The 18,643-nt window shown below is 32.9% G+C and overlaps 1 protein-coding gene across 5 annotated transcripts in view; it reads right to left on the bottom strand.

Moving 5' to 3' along the window:
* LOC127853683 (uncharacterized) overlaps positions 1-18,643 on the bottom strand; it is a 171,132-nt gene that overhangs the window by 88,914 nt on the left and 63,575 nt on the right. Inside the window, exons 1-2 of one of the 5 annotated variants that reach the window (XM_052388395.1) lie at positions 7,211-7,362; positions 3,459-4,302 (exon numbers count right to left, since the gene is read on the bottom strand). The exons of 3 other annotated variants lie outside the window; for them this stretch is intronic. In XM_052388395.1, the coding sequence (XP_052244355.1) occupies positions 3,459-4,223 (765 nt within the window). In that variant the 5' untranslated portion in view covers positions 4,224-4,302; positions 7,211-7,362. Of the gene's footprint in view, positions 1-3,458; positions 4,624-7,210; positions 7,363-18,643 lie in introns of those variants that run through there. One more of the 5 variants, XM_052388393.1, reaches the window with a different exon arrangement.

The raw sequence follows: 18,643 nt of genomic DNA, 5'->3' as shown, positions 1-18,643 counted from the left end.
TTGTTTTGTTTGTGTAAATTGTCAATAGTGAATTTTGTTTATGAACAACAGTTAAAATTTGTTATGCATCGGATGTTCATGAATTACTAGTCTACTAAGACAGTGATTCATGGTTGGATCTCAAGGTCTTAAGACTATGATATTTTATGAGAGCTTTCATAGAAAACATGAACAATTCATGAATTGGAACAAGAAGCTTTTAATGGACGATTTTTGGAGGACATCAACTTTTCAGAGTAAATGAACTGTAACCCAGAAATTTGAAAATATATCATAAACAGTTAATGAACCTTTTTCAGAGTTGTATACTTCAAAACACCAACATTCAAATGTTAAATGAGAGTAAATAAGGTCAAATAATCATGCCACTTTTGCTTTATTACATTATTCATGATCAGTCATAAAATTAATTCAGCATTTAATGACTGTTTGGCAGTAAAACATCAAAGTGTTTGTTAAATTAAAATGTCACAAAAGCTTAACATACTCATTTATGTAATAAATATTACCCAACAAGTATTAAAGTGTCCACTTATAAACGTGTCTTCAATGAAATATGAGTACCATGCATATATTTATTGACTTTTGAACAAAAAATGATTTTTATTAAGAACTATAATATACATGTAGGTTTGATACTTTCAAAAACGGCTAAAGAAAATCTACAAGTATGACGATCGCTATGACGATCGCTATGTCTGTAAATGGGATGTGCATGAAGGCACAGATGTGTTTATGAGTAACTCTCGCTAAAAGCCATGTTTAAAAGGTCAATCATAGTGCATAAACTAGCAATCAAGCAAACCATAAAAGTATAATTAATATTGTTTTTAAGAATTTATTATTAGTGGGGATAACATTTGTAAAATATTTTTTTCATGGAACTTTTTATTTTTTTAAGTTGAAAAAGTTCAACTTTTTTTTATATTGACTTCAACAAGACAAAAAAATGCCTTAGGCCTAAAATAAATATACGTTTGTTTCTTGTTACATGCCCAAAAAATGTGGGTTGGTAGGTAGGCTTTTTTTTTTTTTTTCTTAACACAACACTTAATTGAATATTTAACTCAATGAGAATGTCATTTTTTTCAGGTATCAGCAGTGTGAAATGCATGACAACATAGTACTAACGTTAAGATATAGTTCTTAACAAGAAGATGTTTGATCCAGATTGTCTTTATATGTAAATTACTGTACAAATAAATATTCTTTGAAAACCAAAGACTGCATTTTCAATACCGTACATTTCTTTGTATAGCGCGCAGTTTTTTACCTCCAAATTTCAAATTTAAAAGTTGGTGCGCGTAATACATTGATACAACACTTTCCTTGCTGTTAAATTGCGAATGATTTATTTCGTAATCGTAAATAATCATAATGGCCGCCATTTTTTATTCCAGACAACTACACCCTATAATCTTACAGACTGAAGGGGCCGTTGTCGAAACAACAAAAAGTCGGTAACGGCAGATATGAACGCTGTCACATTAGTTATTAACAATAAAATAAAATGTTAGAATAAAGTATGCAAACATTTATTTGTCTGTGTTTGTGCACTTCTACATTGGCAGCTTACTTTGGACTGGTAAAGGTATTTGGTCATTTTTGCAGGTAACCGTTAGTGTGAACAGGGACTTCTTAAGTGCTTTCCAGTTTGGTCCAGGTTTTTGGCGCATTAATTGTTATCACATTCACGCCTGTGTAACGCGACAAACAATAACCCAACTTGTCCAACATAATAGATTAACAGTTTTACGTCAATACTGACATGTCTCAACAACTGTCTCCCATGCGCCACAAAGTTTCATTCAGCATTCAAATTTAAAGCTCATGCTTTCCCCAAGGAAGAATGACATGATTTACATGAATTCTTATTTTCTCATGTTTAACACAAAATGCACGCAGACTGATAATCTGTTGCTAGAAAATTACAAAATTGTCAGAAAAGTATAGTGCTATGCAACCCATACTCCTAATCATAATGACGCTTCCTATTTTGAATGCTTACCGGTAATTAAGCTTTCCAATGCACTGGATTATTTGATTGCGCAATACTAAAATGGCGGCAATTTTCGGTCCGATTTGGTGGTTTTATTGTCTTTAAATATTGTTTTCTCCATTTTGCATTTATAAAACAGCCTGCGCGCTATACATGGGAGCACGCTATACGAGGGAAAATTTGGTAAATAATTTATTGACTAGAATAAATGTCAATGAAACAAAACATTAACACAAATAATAGTTCTGAACGATTCCGACGCTTTCTGCAGTTGCATAAATTTCGGACATAAAATTCTGATGCGGATTTTGTAACAGAAACAACTTTTGTCTTTATCTGTAAATTACTGTACAAAAAAATATTCTTTGAAAACTAAAGACTGCATTTTCATAAAGAATTTATTGACTAGAATAAATGTCAATGAAACAAAAAAAACAGTTCTGAACGATTCAGACGCTTTCCGCAGTTGCTTAAATTTCGGACATAAAATTCTTATGCGGATTTTGTAACAGAAAAAACATTTCAGTCGGCAGTTAAAAAACAGGGTCGGTCGGGTAACCGGAAACAAGACATGTTTTTGGTTAAGGCCTTAATATGACATTCATTTACCTGTAAACTTTGATATATTTTACACAGTTTAAAACATTCAGCAGTAATATTAATATATTATTTCTAACATTGTACTTTCTCATTACATAAAGCATGACAAAGTCAACACATTAAACAAGTAAATATACATTCTTCAAGGTCAGTGAGACCATAATAAACTTGTAAGATCAGTCCTCTTTCAAATATAAGATATAAGTGTGAAATTCCATTTGAATGTTGAGCTGCAAACATCACACTACATGACCTAATATGTCGATGTAATATACTTAAGGTGTACAATTCATGTCCAGGTATGTCAAGGATATCTAAATGAGTGCTTGATAATGACCCTGATATTTAGATTTGTCAATTATATCTAGATATTGACACTGATTATTAGACAATTATGGCAATATCTTGATCGCTTGGTGATTGTCAGCATAACTTCATAAAAAAGCTAAATAAAACAGCTATGTTTTCATCAAACATAGATGTCCTGGCAATTATATTGGTAATCTATCTAGACAGTTTAGCGATATATTGATACACCATCATTGAAATAATGACAATGCTATCTAAGTAACATATATCTACATAATGATGGCTACAGCCAACCCTTTCACGCTCAGAAGCAAAGTGAAAATGGCAATATGCAACCAGCATAAAACCAGAACAGCCTGCGAGTAACTTAGGTTTTATGCTGTTTGCTGCTCATCTGTATATTAAAGAGTTGGAAATGGAGCCTTAAAAACTTGAACCAAGTAAGAAAGGTCTTAAATTTATTTCAATTTTCTAAAGGACTACAAACACACCTTATAAGTGCGTGTTTTTGTGGTAAAGACCTAACAAACTATGCAAAATCGTTATTTACCTCAAATTCCACATCCCTCTCAAGGTCAAAAGCAATGACTCCAAAAAATATGGTATCCTCAGCAAAGGCACCTTCAGTTTCATCAAACGATGAAGCAACGCTCGAACTTGGTGATTTAAATCCCGCCTCTTCCTCTTCTTTTGAAGTTGTTATCTTCTTCCGATTTTTGTGCCCAATTCTGGGAGAACGCAACTTACTGAATAAGGCCTTGGTACGATTGGTTCGAGGGGAACCCGCGGGCGATGGTGACTTAGAGTTTAACTTTCCCAATAGTTCGTCAAATAAGTCATTCTGCAACCTGCCTGGACTGAGGCTTTTTGGACGTAACGTCTGACTGCCAGTGGACAACTGATGTCCGCCTCTCGTGAGTTTCTGATCCAGGATGTTATCACTCGACGGAAACTTTTTGCGAGCGAGTTCTAACGATGTTGGTGGATCGGGCGCCCGCCGTTTCTTCCGAGCGGTCATGGGGGAATCCGGAGAAGTGATAATAACTGGAATAGGTTCATGATAATCCTTGCCAGAAGTTGCTAATGACAATCTATCTCTTGAACCAGTCCTGTCTGAGAATATCTGTCTCAAAGCGTACTCCGGAAGGGATTTAAATCCGTAATCATCATCATCAGGATCAATGTAATACTCCATGGCTACATGTCCCTTCTCTGATTCATATTTTTTTACTATTCTTGGACTTGCATGGCTCAAAACTGGTCTACTCTCGTACCCATGTAACCTGCCCTCATGGTCAGTGTAATGCTCAGCCATTGTGTCACACAGATAACTGTCCTTTTTAATCCGCCATTGTGTATGTGTAATTAACTCCCATAGGTCTCAAGCATAATCCCTTAGAAAACAAAATGCACAGGAAATTTCTCATCAGCATAGGAATTTAGTAGGGTAGGCAAAAAACCAAAAAGGTCATCTGTTTAGTTTTTGTCACATTATGAAATCTCTGATAAAGAAGGATTTAATTATTTTCACATGATCTCTTTTGTTGTTCTTTCATAATCATGCGTGGCCAATAACTGGGTATGTAAAAAGTGTATAATCTTGTTGACAGTCCCTTAAACACTGCAGAAGAATTCAAATAATCTTTCAATAATCACTTGACACAACCATATTAGTGTCTTATCTGCAAAAATAAACCACCTTGTCTTTATCTTTTTTCTTGTTTAATTTAACTAAATAATCATCCAGATTTATGTCCTGATCAAACAAGCCTTCATCAAATTTATCTTGCTGTCCAATATTCCAAAAATTGTTGACTAAAATTTCAATGAAAGTTTAAAAGCATGAAAATGTGTTGAATAAACTATTTCATAAATGTATGGCATATATATTCAGATTTGAATGAACATATTTGAGATGCTACTCCGCTACTGAAAGCTTCTCTAAGGTTTAGACCGCGGGTGTCCCTATGAAATTAATTCACCTATATTATATTTGCGTGTTGAGATGGAAAAAAAACAAGCTTTTCAGCATTTTTCATTTAAACATTTACATATTTTTACTTATGTTTGCTATGAATAATATTTTTGAAATAAAAACAAGACACGTTTTTGTAAAAAGCTTCATTCCAATTATTTTTGAAAAAGAACAACATAACATTCAATTTTATATAGATCAGAATCAAATAAGCTTCAGAACTTAAACAAAGGTTTATTTATACCAGTGTTCTTATTAATCATTTCCATCTAATCTCTAGAAAAGTGTCCATTAAATATTTTTTTAAATATCAAATTTTGAGCATCAACACTAAAACCAAAACTGTTTGATCCTCAGTTAGAATCCATTTAAAATCCAGTTTTCTATCAATATAAATAAAAGTTTGCAAACAATGCACAAATCTTGCACTGAAAACTGATCTCTTTTAAAAATCTTCCGCAGGGCTATAAACAGAATACCCATAATTTCCTCGATTAACTCTTAAAGTTAATCATTGTTCCTTCAAGCACTTGAAAAGCAATTTGCACCCTGAGACTTGAAAACTTCAATGCGACCTCATAAAATGAACACAAAAGTTAGTTTTCTTCATTTTTTGTTATCAGACATGTAGATGAAATGTTATAGATAATATCAAGTTGCATTTGTTGATCGTTTACGCCCCAGCAGTTTCTCGACTACTAATATCCAATGTCAACTCTCACTTTAAAGTAATTAACTTCAAGCTGTTTTAAAACATCCTTATGCATCACTTGATATAAATTTAAAATACAGAATACCAGAGCATATGTTCACATAATCAAACTTTCCAGATAAATTTAAAAACAATGATTGATGGTTATTTCATTGCTTACTATAACTGAATGTTACTTTCATTAAATATTCTACATGATCTGATGAAAACCATAATTTAGTACTGCATGATGACACTTCACACTTTTACGACATGTAATTCAGGATTGGTATTTGACTGATGAGATACATTCCATTGTCAGATTGAACAACAACACTACATAAACATTCAAGTCTCACTTGTTCTCAGTTTAAGACTTATAAACACTATTGACAGGTAAAATAAAAGTAAAAAATAAAAGACCCTCGGACGCAGTGAAGTGAGCACATTAATACATTCACGCCTATAAGGCGATATCCCTGTCCATTGTATCTACTAACAAATGATTACTATTGTATACTGTTTACACAAATATTTCATGCCTGAATTTCACTTTAAATACAATAAGCTTCATCCTATTGTTCTGTTATTGTTTTTTTACTTTCTTACTTTCTTGTTTGATTTGTATAACGATTTCTAAACCCAAAACCATAGTTTTTAGATATTGCAATTATTAAGCAAGAATCTGGAAAAAAACGACACAAAAAACACATTTTTTTTCATTCACATGTCAAAATGTATAAACTTAGTCTATAAAATGAATGCATAATCAGAAAAAAAGTAATACCATGTATAATGAAAATCTTTAAAGAAAATCCCGAATACCCATAATTTCCTCTATTTACTCTTAAAGTTAAATGTTCCTGACAAGCACTTGAATAGCAGTTTTCGCTCCGAGATTAGAAAACTTCTTCATGACCTCATAAAATGAACATAAAAAGTTGGTTTTCTTATTTTTTTGCAGTTTTCTTCACTTTTTATTATATATCTTTCTAAGTTAACAGAAATGTAAAAAATATATTTAAATCATATATCATTTTTACATGCAACTTATTAAGTGATTAAATTATTCAACCATACCATTTCTAGAAATGTGCTAGTAAACACTGACCCTTAACAAACCTAGTCCATTGGAAGTAAATCTTTTCAAATACTTTACCAAAGCCGTTTAAATAAAAACATAAATTCCTATAAAATAAATCACAGATAAATGTTACAGATAAATCTTGCAAACATAATGCAACCAACTATATAATTATTCATAATGTAATGCATTTCTTCCTATATTAAATGTATTAATTCCCATAATAAGTATTTCACACTTTAGCTTTTACAATCCACAATTTTGTTAACAAATGTGCCATACTCTGTGAAAAGGGGGTTAAAAGAATGTGCGTAAAGCGACTCTCCCAGATTAGCCAGCACATTCTGCACAGGCTAATCAGGACAACGCTTTCCGCTTTTACGGTATTTTTCGTTTACAGAAAGTCTCTTCTTTGCAGAAATGCAATTAGGCGGTAAGCGTCGTCCCTGATAAGCCTGTGCAGACTGCACAGGCTAATCTGGGACGACCCTTAACAAACATGCATTAAACCCCCTTTTCACAGAGCATGGCTCAAATATTTTCAGTACACACTTTCACATTACCACACACAATATTATTTATATATGAGAAAACTGGTGCAAGTTTGCATTTTACTTCAATATTAGCAACATTACACAGTTGCAGAATCTAATATGTCCCCACTTGAATCTGACTTAACTCTGACAATATTTCACCATTGTTCAGATCAGGTCCCTGGATATTAGACTATTTCCTCCAGAGCAGATAATTTGAAATCATTTGTATTTACACATAAATTATCTTTGAAGACCTTTCCTCTGCAATATTTACTTTGAAGAGATGACATAGAGATATATGACCTTCTGTCCCATTTATTTCTGTACAACCCATTGACTTTTTATCTTATGCACATAAATAAGAAATAAAGATTTTGTTTCAAAGCCAAAAACTCTTTATTGATGCATATCCAAAAATAAAAACAATATTTGGGCGTTGCTGTGTGAAAAGGGGGTTTAAATTCATGTGCTTAAAGTGTCATCCCAGATTAGCCTGTGCAGATCAGGGGCAACACTTTCTGCCTAAATGGTATTTTTTGTTTGCAGGAAGTCTCTTCTTAGCAAAAATGCTGTTAAGATGAAAGTGTCGTCTCTGATCTGGGATGACACTACGCATATACAATAAGTGTCGTCTCTGATCTGGGATGACTCTTTACGCATATACAACAAGTGTCGTCTCTGATCTGGGATGACACTACGCATATACAATAAGTGTCGTCTCTGATCTGGGATGACTCTTTACGCATATACAACAAGTGTCGTCTCTGATCTGGGATGACTCTTTACGCATATACAACAAGTGTCGTCTCTGATCTGGGATGACTCTTTACGCATATACAACAAGTGTCGTCTCTGATCTGGGATGACTCTTTACGCATATACAACAAGTGTCGTCTCTGATCTGGGATGACTCTTTACGCATATACAACAAGTGTCGTCTCTGATCTGGGATGACTCTTTACGCATATACAACAAGTGTCGTCTCTGATCTGGGATGACACTTTACGTATATACAACAAGTGTCGTCTCTGATCTGGGATGACTCTTTACGCATATACAACAAGTGTCGTCTCTGATCTGGGATGACTCTTTACGCATATACAACAAGTGTCGTCTCTGATCTGGGATGACACTTTACGTATATACAACAAGTGTCGTCTCTGATCTGGGATGACACTTTACGCATATACAACAAGTGTCGTCTCTGATCTGGGATGACACTACAACTATAAAATAAGCTCCATTTTCCCAGAACAAGGCTGACATATTCAATATGTGTGTATAATCAGTTTAATACAACATGAACCTTGATCTGTGAAAAAGGGGTTTAATGCATTTGCGTAAAGTGTCGTCCCAGATTAGCCTGTGCAGTCCGCACAGGCTAATCAGGGACGACGCTTTACGCTTAAACTAGATTTTTGCTAAGAAGAGACTTTCTTTAAACAGAAAATATCTTTAAAGCGGAAAGTGTAGTCCCTGATTAGCCTGTGTGGACTGCACAGGCTAATCTGGGATGACACTTTACGCACATAAATTAAATCCTCTTTTCACAGAGCACAGCCCAAATGATCAAAATGTTATTAGCAACTCCTCAATGTATTATGAGGCAACAACATATGATATAAACAATATAATGTTAAATATATTGCTTATTTTATGCTCGACTCTGAGTATATAATAAAAAAGAATACAAAATTAATTATAAATGTATTGCCCTGACTTGCTCAAGTGTGTGGATGCCCAATTCCCTTTAACAACAGATAACTTTGTTGTGGCCTTATATGCATATGAACATGTATTAATGTTTCCAGACTATTACATAAACATCAGATTTTGCAGGTAAAGGCCTCGTGCATCTACCCTTCAATATGCCTCTCTAAAAACCACCTCATTGCTCATCTTTGGTTTGGTCATGATTTATTGTCATATTTGTGTTCAAGATAAAAAACATTGCTGCACTGGAATACATGAATAATTGTGTATGAATAAGTTTGTCATGAACATTTTTCCATTATACAATAATCAACTTTTTACATGCACAGGTGTTTTGTAACATCTTTCTTTTACATGTCTCTTTTATAATCATTGTTTTTTTTGCTATTGAAACCAATATGCGTAATATTATAATTATGAAGGAATGTGTTTAAATACTTAAACTCCCAAAATTTGCCTCTTTCATCTGAGGTTTCCCTACCAAATAACTTATTGGACCCAGTATATAATTACCTTTAAAAAAAATATTGACATACATATCATTTTCGTTTTTTCATATTTATTTTATTTTCAAGTCTTCAGTCAGATTATTCATGTTTCATCCATATGCTCATGAAAGGAAACTGATAGCTATCATCAAATAGGTGGACATTTAGTATATCTATGGCTTGAAATATAAGACCAAGCACACAATTTTACAATATTTATTATAGGCAAAAATGTAAACTATGCAATAAAAAAAGTATTTCAAAACAAAACTTCAAAACCAGCCCTATTCTTTTATGATAAATCAGCTTTGTTATTACTGGATGCTTAGGTTATGGCCTAACGGTATTTGTACTTGTTGGCAGCAGTATTAATTAAGATTTCAAGTCAAGTTTCACATTTATGTTGGCCGCAACAAAATATAAGCCATTTTTAATGTTTACAGAAAAAATACATGGACATTCACAAAAATATTAATGTTGACAGCATCATTGACATTTACAGCAAAATATTGAGCAATTTACATTTGACAGTAAAATTGATGAATATTTCAAGAAATAATCGTTTGATGCTTGATAAGCAATTTAAAAATTATATTGGGCAACATCATACATAAATATGGTCTAGAGATAAGATTTGTATTCTTTAATTTGACCTAGTGACCTAGATTTGAACCACATGTGACCTAATTTGCAATACAGATGATATATCATTGGTACAAAATGTTTAGAGCAAGTTTTATGAACATTGGGCAATAAATGAGACCTCTAGAGTGTTCACATTGTTTTAATATAAATGTATAAGGAAAACTGCCCCTACCCCTTGCAGCCATGTTTTTCAACAAAACTTAACCATTTTCGAACTCTGCCGTCGGATAACAATGGAACACATTTTCTGAGCAAGTTTTATGATGACTGAGAAAAACTTGTCACTTCTTGAATGCATACAACCCTTCCTTTAATTTGACCTAGTGACAGATAGTTTTTGACAACCAGTTTCAAACTCAGCCCAGTTATCATTGATACCAATGTTCTGACCAAGGTTTATGAATTTGGGCAATCAATATGGCCTGAAATGCGTTCAAAAGGCTAAAGTTCAAAATAAACAAGGCATGACACTCTGCAAAAGATATACAATGAGCAAGAGGTGATCAAAAAATCTAAGGAGAGCGGAAACCATGTGTCCAGTTTACCAGAACGGAAAATACAATGGAGCAATATTATATGCATAAGCTTCTGCCTTCATAGATTAATATGCAATTTGATAATGGTAGTTATTATATAATAATTTTATAAACCATTTGCCAATAAATGGCAACACTGTTCCTATAACTTGGCTGTTAAAAGCAGTTCTATACTCTAGCATACAAAATAATAAAACACCCATTAAGTCCATGCAAAAATAGATGAAATATTGCAAATATGTAATATAATATGGCAAATGTATCTAACCTGACATACTAATAAATAATGTCACTTAAAATACACACAAGTGTAATTTCGAAAATTTTGGTGGATGATAAAACATTCTCAATTCTACATCACAAAGGGAAAAATAATGACTGTAACATTCCCCGCTGTAAAATTGCTTTTCATATATCAAGTTACAAAAATATACACCCCTTGCAACAATTATTTAAATTTTTTGCATGACAGAAATTTCCACTTTGGCATAAATATCTATTTTATAAAAAAAACTAGCGTTTATATCCCTTTTTCAAATTTGTTTTCCTTTAGAATTTGTCATTGTTTGCCTATGATATTCATTCATATAAGAACCAAGTAAAGAAGTTAATATGAGAATATCAATTCGTTTAAAAGTACATATTAAAATGTCTTAATTTATTTAAAGAAAAGCAGAGCACAGTTTTAATACAAGTCTATTTAAAAATACCAAAGAAAAATGTGAATGAATATGACATCAAATGATTTGTAAATGAACCAATAAAGATTGATGTAGAGTACACATAACTTTAACTTAAAAATCATAAATAATACAGTTCATTTGGTAATTGAATTGATTATTTGCCTTTTACAACCTCAAATCTTTCAGAAAGTTTGTTCACTATTATAAGAACACTCATTGACATAGAGAGCATTATAAACAGCTAAAAATGCAAATTAAGACGAATCAATGGACATTACAGATGAAAAATGTTTATAAGGCCTTTTAAACTGTCTCTGTTGCAGGAATTGCAAAGTAATGGGCCTTGATTTGTTTTAAAACTTGGTCTTTGAGCTGCTGAGATAGAATCCATGCCATACCAAGCCTTAACCCATTTCATTCGGCATTCGAATCGATTTGTACGTACCCATTTTGTTCAGGATACGAATTGACCGGTATGTATTACTGACAGTAGGGAAGCCCTGTGTATACGTCGGAAAAACGTCGTGAAACGTAATCAAAACATGTGGAAAAATACCCAGAACCGACTTCTGTTGAGCATGCGGAGATGAATCAAAACACTGCGCCAATTTTGAATAACAAGGAAGTGCATTTTGTAGAGTATTTCTGAAGCGATTTTGACAGTTTTTTGGTATGCACAACTTGGCAATGTGTTTATGCATAATTTGTGTATGTACAACACGCAGCTGTTTTTTTTAACAGAACACTCTAGTATGGTAAGCACAGATAAAATATGTGTTTTATATAAAAAGATAAGTGTTTTAAGGGCAAATTGCATGATCTATTACGATTCATAAAATCACTGTGGTTTATTTATGTACAGCAAAAAGTACTGTTTTCATTAACGTTATTTATCATAATTATGATACATCTGATTTGTTAAAATGAAATGTTCCTATTCACATGCTAATTAACTGCCTTCAAACTAATAAAATTAATATGTACATTAATCATACAACTATTTTCCTAATCAAAGTCTATCGTAAACAAACTTGGTATAAAAGTAATCATTTGGTTGTAATATTATAATAGGAAAACTACAAAACATATGGTTGATGGATGGATGTGATGTACCATAACACATACTTAAACGTAGACAAAGTCCATTTCTGATTTCATTGCGTTTTATTTCTGCTTACTAACAAAACACAACGTTTCCAAAATGTTTGTCAAATACAAGATACATGCGAAGCCCGCAACGGGCCCATCCCGCGACAGCAAGCAATAATACGTCTGCTATCTTCGACTTCCCAAGCAAGACTGTTTATAAATATAGATATAAACAACGAAAGCTTTGATAATTGTTACGTGTACAATTCTGATTGGCTGTGTAAAGTCACATGTCTATGACGAATGCAACGGACACATAACGAATACATACGAAAATGACCGAAGATTGACACATAAGGTAAGCAAATATTCCTGCCCAGTACTTATAACCCTAGGCTATTGATTTGTTCATCTAGGTGGCTGCCTATTTAAGATTGTATGAAATTTGGTACAAATTTCGATCATTATATAAATCCAACAATGCCCCAAATGTGCGTTTTGTGTGTGTTATGTTACAGTGAAGTAGATATCGATGTTTGATTACACTCTACGAAGCTTATTAGAAATTTAATTTTGCCGTTGTTTTGCTATAGTCCTGTGGCAACGAACATGTGCAATCCTGATGTAATAAAGACTAAAATGTCTCATTTATCTCGTACCAGTTTCACAGCTGCTTCTTTACTGATATCAAAAGTGACAAAAATAAAAATAACATTTTAAGTGGGCAAGCCAAAATTTTAAATTTCATTTCTTCAAAATGGGAACTTCAAATTGTATAAATCAATATCCATCATCATCATCATCGTCAACATCTTTACAAAATCGTCACCTTAATCTTTAATAATTGTTGCCATCATCCTATCATCATCATCATTATCATCACCATAATCATCATAGCTGACCTCCTCCTCATCAGCAGATGATGCAAATCACAACCATCAGTCTGTTCCTCATTCAACAAGCCCTGATTCATGTTTATCTCTTTCAGTGCGGGAACCAAATTTTGAAGGCCTTTGCAAACAGTTTGGATCCAGATGAGACGCCACAAAATGTGGCATCTCATCAGGATCCAAACTGTTTGCTATTCTGATAGTATTCTTTGAAAAAAAATCGAAGATAATGCTCATTTTAGAAATTCAGCAGACGACATTTTAGCAGATAACAATTTACCCAGCATGCAAAGGGTAATTTCAGACTGACTATGAAGAATGCTGATGAAAAGGCTGAATATGGTGTATATCATAATACTAATGATGCTGCTGATTATGTTGTTGCTATTGATTAGGATGATGATGATGGTGATAATGTTGTTGTTATTGACAATAAAGACAAAGATGTCGATGATGACAACTAGGTGCATACAGATTCTTGCTTTGGGTTTTTACAATGTCTCTCAATAAACTAAAATCTGCTTTGTTTAAGTTAAACTTGCCAATTAAAAACAAATACATTAATTTTGGAAACTGAGTTGTGTCCAATGTGTTGCGAAAGTGAGAAACTGCAGTCCCTTCAGTGCTTTTATTTTAATTTTGTTCAAAGGAATGTACATGACTCAGCCGAGGGACTTGAACCATCATTTGACATGCTGTGTACATTGCTGATATAGATATTTGTTAATGCACAATTTGGCTAAAAACTTACAGACAATTACACTTAAAGATTATTTGTTCTGAATTTATTAGCTCTACTGATTTTTATTAGCATATGTTAATATTGTTTGCAGAAGTGTTCACCTCATACAAGTTGTAATAAAATTACTCCTGATTGAAAGCACGGTTATGAGTAACATATAATGGGTATTTCTTCACCGTAAGTTTTAAGATGCAATAAAGATAAGAACAGTAAGACATAGCCTTAAACAGTGTGATACTATAAATGTTTCACTGTGGGTGTTCTTTTATATGTTTTACAAAGAGCAACACACTGAACTCTTCAAAAACAAAACACATATAAACTGTATAAATATTAATACAAAATATATTAAGGTACCTGTTTTAACTTCGGACTCAAATACAATTTATTTTTAAAGCAATGCTATTATTTGACATAGACAAATTATTTGAGCATTAATACATTTGCTAACAATTAACACATATATAAAAGGGTTAACAATGTAGTCACATAAATAACTTGATCCGACAATCAACATATATTATGTAATCTTAACCCTTTCCCACTAAGAAATGGCTATGTGCAAACAGCATAAAACCAGACCAGCCTGCGAGTAACTCGCAGTCTGTTCAGGTTTTATGCTGTTTGCTGCTAAAAGATCAGTATCTAAGGATTGGAAATGAAGCCTTAAACACTTGAATCTAGTAAAAAAAGGTCTGAAATTAAATTTAACTTTCTAAAGGACTACAAATGCGTGAAAATACGTTCCTAAGTGGTAAGGGGTTAACTGGTGGTATATAAGTTTTGAGCTACCAGAAACTTATGCACACGATAAATATTACCACTTAAAGACATCCATTAAGAACACCTACACATCAGATGTACAAAATCACAACTAAGACATCTAACTCATATAAAATTAACTGTGTACATCAGCGACAGAACATGCATTTATATTATTAACAAAATGTTCGCCTAACTATAAGATTTTATTTAAAGGTATACATTTGATTTGTTAATCTTGTATCTGAAGTACAATATAAATCTTGGTGTCAGCAGATCGTGCCATGTTAATCATGTATGAAATTAGACAGAAATTATACATCTTTAATGGTTTTAACATATGAATGGCAGGTAATATTAACAACAGTTAACACACACAACATAAAATAAGTAACATTATGTGAAGACTGAGCTTAATGAATGAGGGTAAAGTGTCTTGCCAGACAAGCCTGTGCATTGCAGGCCACACAGGCTAATCAGGTATGACACTTTCTGCCTTAACTGGATTTTCACTATGAAAAGAAATTCTTTAACTGCAAAAAATCATAAAAGCAAAAGTGTCATTCCTGATAAGCCTGTGCAAACTGCACAGGCTAATCTGGGACTACACTTTTCGCACATGTTGCAATAAGATCCGTTTTCACAGAATAAGGCTCAAATGGTAGGATTGGAGCAGCAGTGTAGCTTGCAGAGCTCATTGCCTCCATAAGACTGATTGCATACACTGAGCAGTCATTTCAAATAATCTTAACTGTTTAGAACACAATGTAAATAAACCTAGAAAATTAATTCTAAGCAAATTGAATTAGGTCCCGGAGACAAAGATAATTTAAATTAATAAACAACTATAACTTTATATCATCATAAATCTCCCAAAAGCCCGGATGAAGTTATGGACTGCATCAAACATAGCATTATTGTCTCTTTAGGAAAGAATATCTTCCTTCATGAAAAGTAAGTTGCCTTTCAACCACATAATAACAAATTCTACATACCACTCTACAATAGATCCTTTTGTGTGTTTTTATTATTATTTTGTTTCTTGATTTTGCAGTATCTTTCCTTGTTATGGCTTTCTTCTTAAACTTCATTTTATTTAAATGTATTTCATTAAAAATTCATATTGTTTTCCAAATAAAACAAATATAATAGTCAAACAATTAGCATACATTAGTTTTCAAATTTCAAACCATTTTACGTCACACAACCAACCATTATCATTAGCGAATCATTTTAAAGCTAGTATACAGTTACTAAATAGCATCATATGAGTAGTCAAATTACTTACATCCATCAAATTATACAGTACTTAGCTTGGTTTACTCATCTCGAGAAATACCAGTTTTATTCAATGGTTTCTTTTTATATTAAAATGCAGTGATTACCATTCTGTAACTTAACATACCAGTTTTAGAATTTTTAAAGATTAAAATTAAATATACAATTTAAAATTAAAATATAATAACAATCTTTAAAGATAGGCTGGCAATGCATTTTTGTCATAAATATTATTACAAATTGTATTCAGCTTAAAATAAAGTGCTTTAAACATGTCAATATATATTGAAAACAAGGGACAAAATTGTCACAAAACCAGGTTTTCATTGTGAAAAAAAATCTGATAAAGGGAGACAACTCAAACTGAACTTTTGAAATGAACAAAGAAAATTAACCCCCTTTGTAAGTTTGTTTTAAAATAAATCTATTTTTAGTCATGGCGACCTTGACATTGGAGATATGCACATGAATTTATTTTGTTTGACCTTTGACAATGAAAGATGACCTTGACCTTTCACCACTAAAAATGTGCAGCTTCATAAGATACACATGCATGGCAAATATCAAGTTGCTATCTTCAATATTGCAAAAGTTATGAGCAACGTTAAAGTTTTCGGACGGACACACGGACGGACGGACGGACGGTAAAAATTTGTGTGCGTATGGAAAGGCGTTGTCCATATACACATGCATACCAAATATGAAGGTTATATCTCAAGGGACATAGAAGTTATGAGCATTTTTCGAAACCTAAACGCAGATTTTGAAACCTAAACGCAGACCCCTACTTCAAGGTCAAGGTCACAGGGGTCAAAATTGTTGTGCGTATGGAAAGGCCTTGTCCATATACACATGCATACCAAATATGAAGGTTATATCTCAAGGGACATTTATGGCCAGTTTTGACCTTTGAACTCAAAGTGTGACCTTGACCTTGGAGATATCGACGTAATTATTTCGCGCGACACACCGTCCAATGATGGTGAACAAATGTGCCAAATGATTTTAAAATCTGACAATGAACGACATAGTTATGGCTCGGACAAGCTAATTTATGGCCATTTTTGACCTTTGAACTCAAAGTGTGACCTTGACCTTGGAGATATCGACGTAATTATTTCGCGCGACACACCGTCCAATGATGGTGAACAAATGTGCCAAATGATTTTAAAATCTGACAATGAACGACATAGTTATGGCCCGGACAAGCTTGTTCCGCCCGCCAGCCAGCCAGCCCGCCAGCCAGCCAGCCAGCCCGCCCGCATTCGCCAATCTAATAACCAGTTTTTTCCTTCGGAAAACCTGGTTAACAAAGCCATTAACTGATTTCCAATATTCTTTAGCATTTATAACCCCTCCATAATTAAGGGAGATAATGCTAAACATCTGTAAATATAGCAACCAGAAGTGCTTTCCCTTGTAATAAAAACATGCACCTATTTTTTTGATAACATTTTTAGCGAAACCCATCTTAGTGCAGGAAAGATTTTTTTCATAACAAGAAAGTTCAACAAATGTCAGTTTGTCAAAACAAACACACATATTGTAAATGTCTGATATTTTCTGGTATTTAAATGTCAGAGCTGAGCCGTGAATGCCAGAGAGTGTTCATCAAAAACATTGCACAACAAAATGTTTTGGTTCACCTTTTTTGTGGGGAAAAGAATTTTCTTAAGAACACAATTTGCTAGAGTGGTGTACAACTTTTATCACCTATACTATACAAAACAAGTTTATTGACTTTGAATGGTTAACCAAATTTATACACAGTAGATTTCAAAATGCCTGCATTATAGATTATTACAAAGGTTCAAACAATATTTTAAAACAGCATGGAAACCCTTCAAAAGTAGTCAAACTGAATGTAACAGTTTCATATTTGATAAGGAGATGAGGCAAACCTGACTGGCCACTAAAACTATTTACATTAATGTCTATAATTCATCCACCTGGGTGGAAAACATTAGCTTGTCCTTATTGTGGTAGATATGTACACCTAAGCCAGACATAACTATGAACTGATATTGTATTTACCCATCATAATGGTTCAGTTTTCTGATGTTAAACTCTCAAATACAGAAGATGTAATATGAAGATGTAATATTAAACACATTTGCTGTTTATGATGAAAAACTTTTTTCTGATAGCAGAAATAGATCCTATTTTCTGGTGAAAGTCATATATCTTTTTTTTCTTCACTTTATAATATCTCAATGCACCTACTTGCCTCCTTTGTAAATTCTTGTATCTTATTACAAAAAGTACAATTAACCATCCATAGTATTATTATCAGCGATTTTAAGTTAATGTGCACTTACATTTTACCGCTGATCATTATATTTTATATGAAAATAAGTGGACCCAACTCATACTTCATAATTACTGTAATACAAATGATTTTCTTTAAAAATGTTTTCACAATTTGAATAACTTTACTGTTATAATAACATGTGTTTGAAATGTTTTTATGCTTGTTACAGTATTCATTATAATTCAAAGCAAAAGTGAAATTTATTTTTAATGACTCCATTGAATAAGAAAGTACCAAAATAAAACATTATAATGGTAATCTTACTGGCTGTATAAGCACATATATCCCACAAATCTTTTCTGTTTTAACGTT

Source organism: Dreissena polymorpha, chromosome 12 (genome assembly GCF_020536995.1).
Source record: "Dreissena polymorpha isolate Duluth1 chromosome 12, UMN_Dpol_1.0, whole genome shotgun sequence".
Classification (NCBI taxonomy): Eukaryota; Metazoa; Mollusca; class Bivalvia; order Myida; family Dreissenidae; genus Dreissena; species Dreissena polymorpha.
This window is presented reverse-complemented; position numbering and strand designations above follow the sequence as displayed.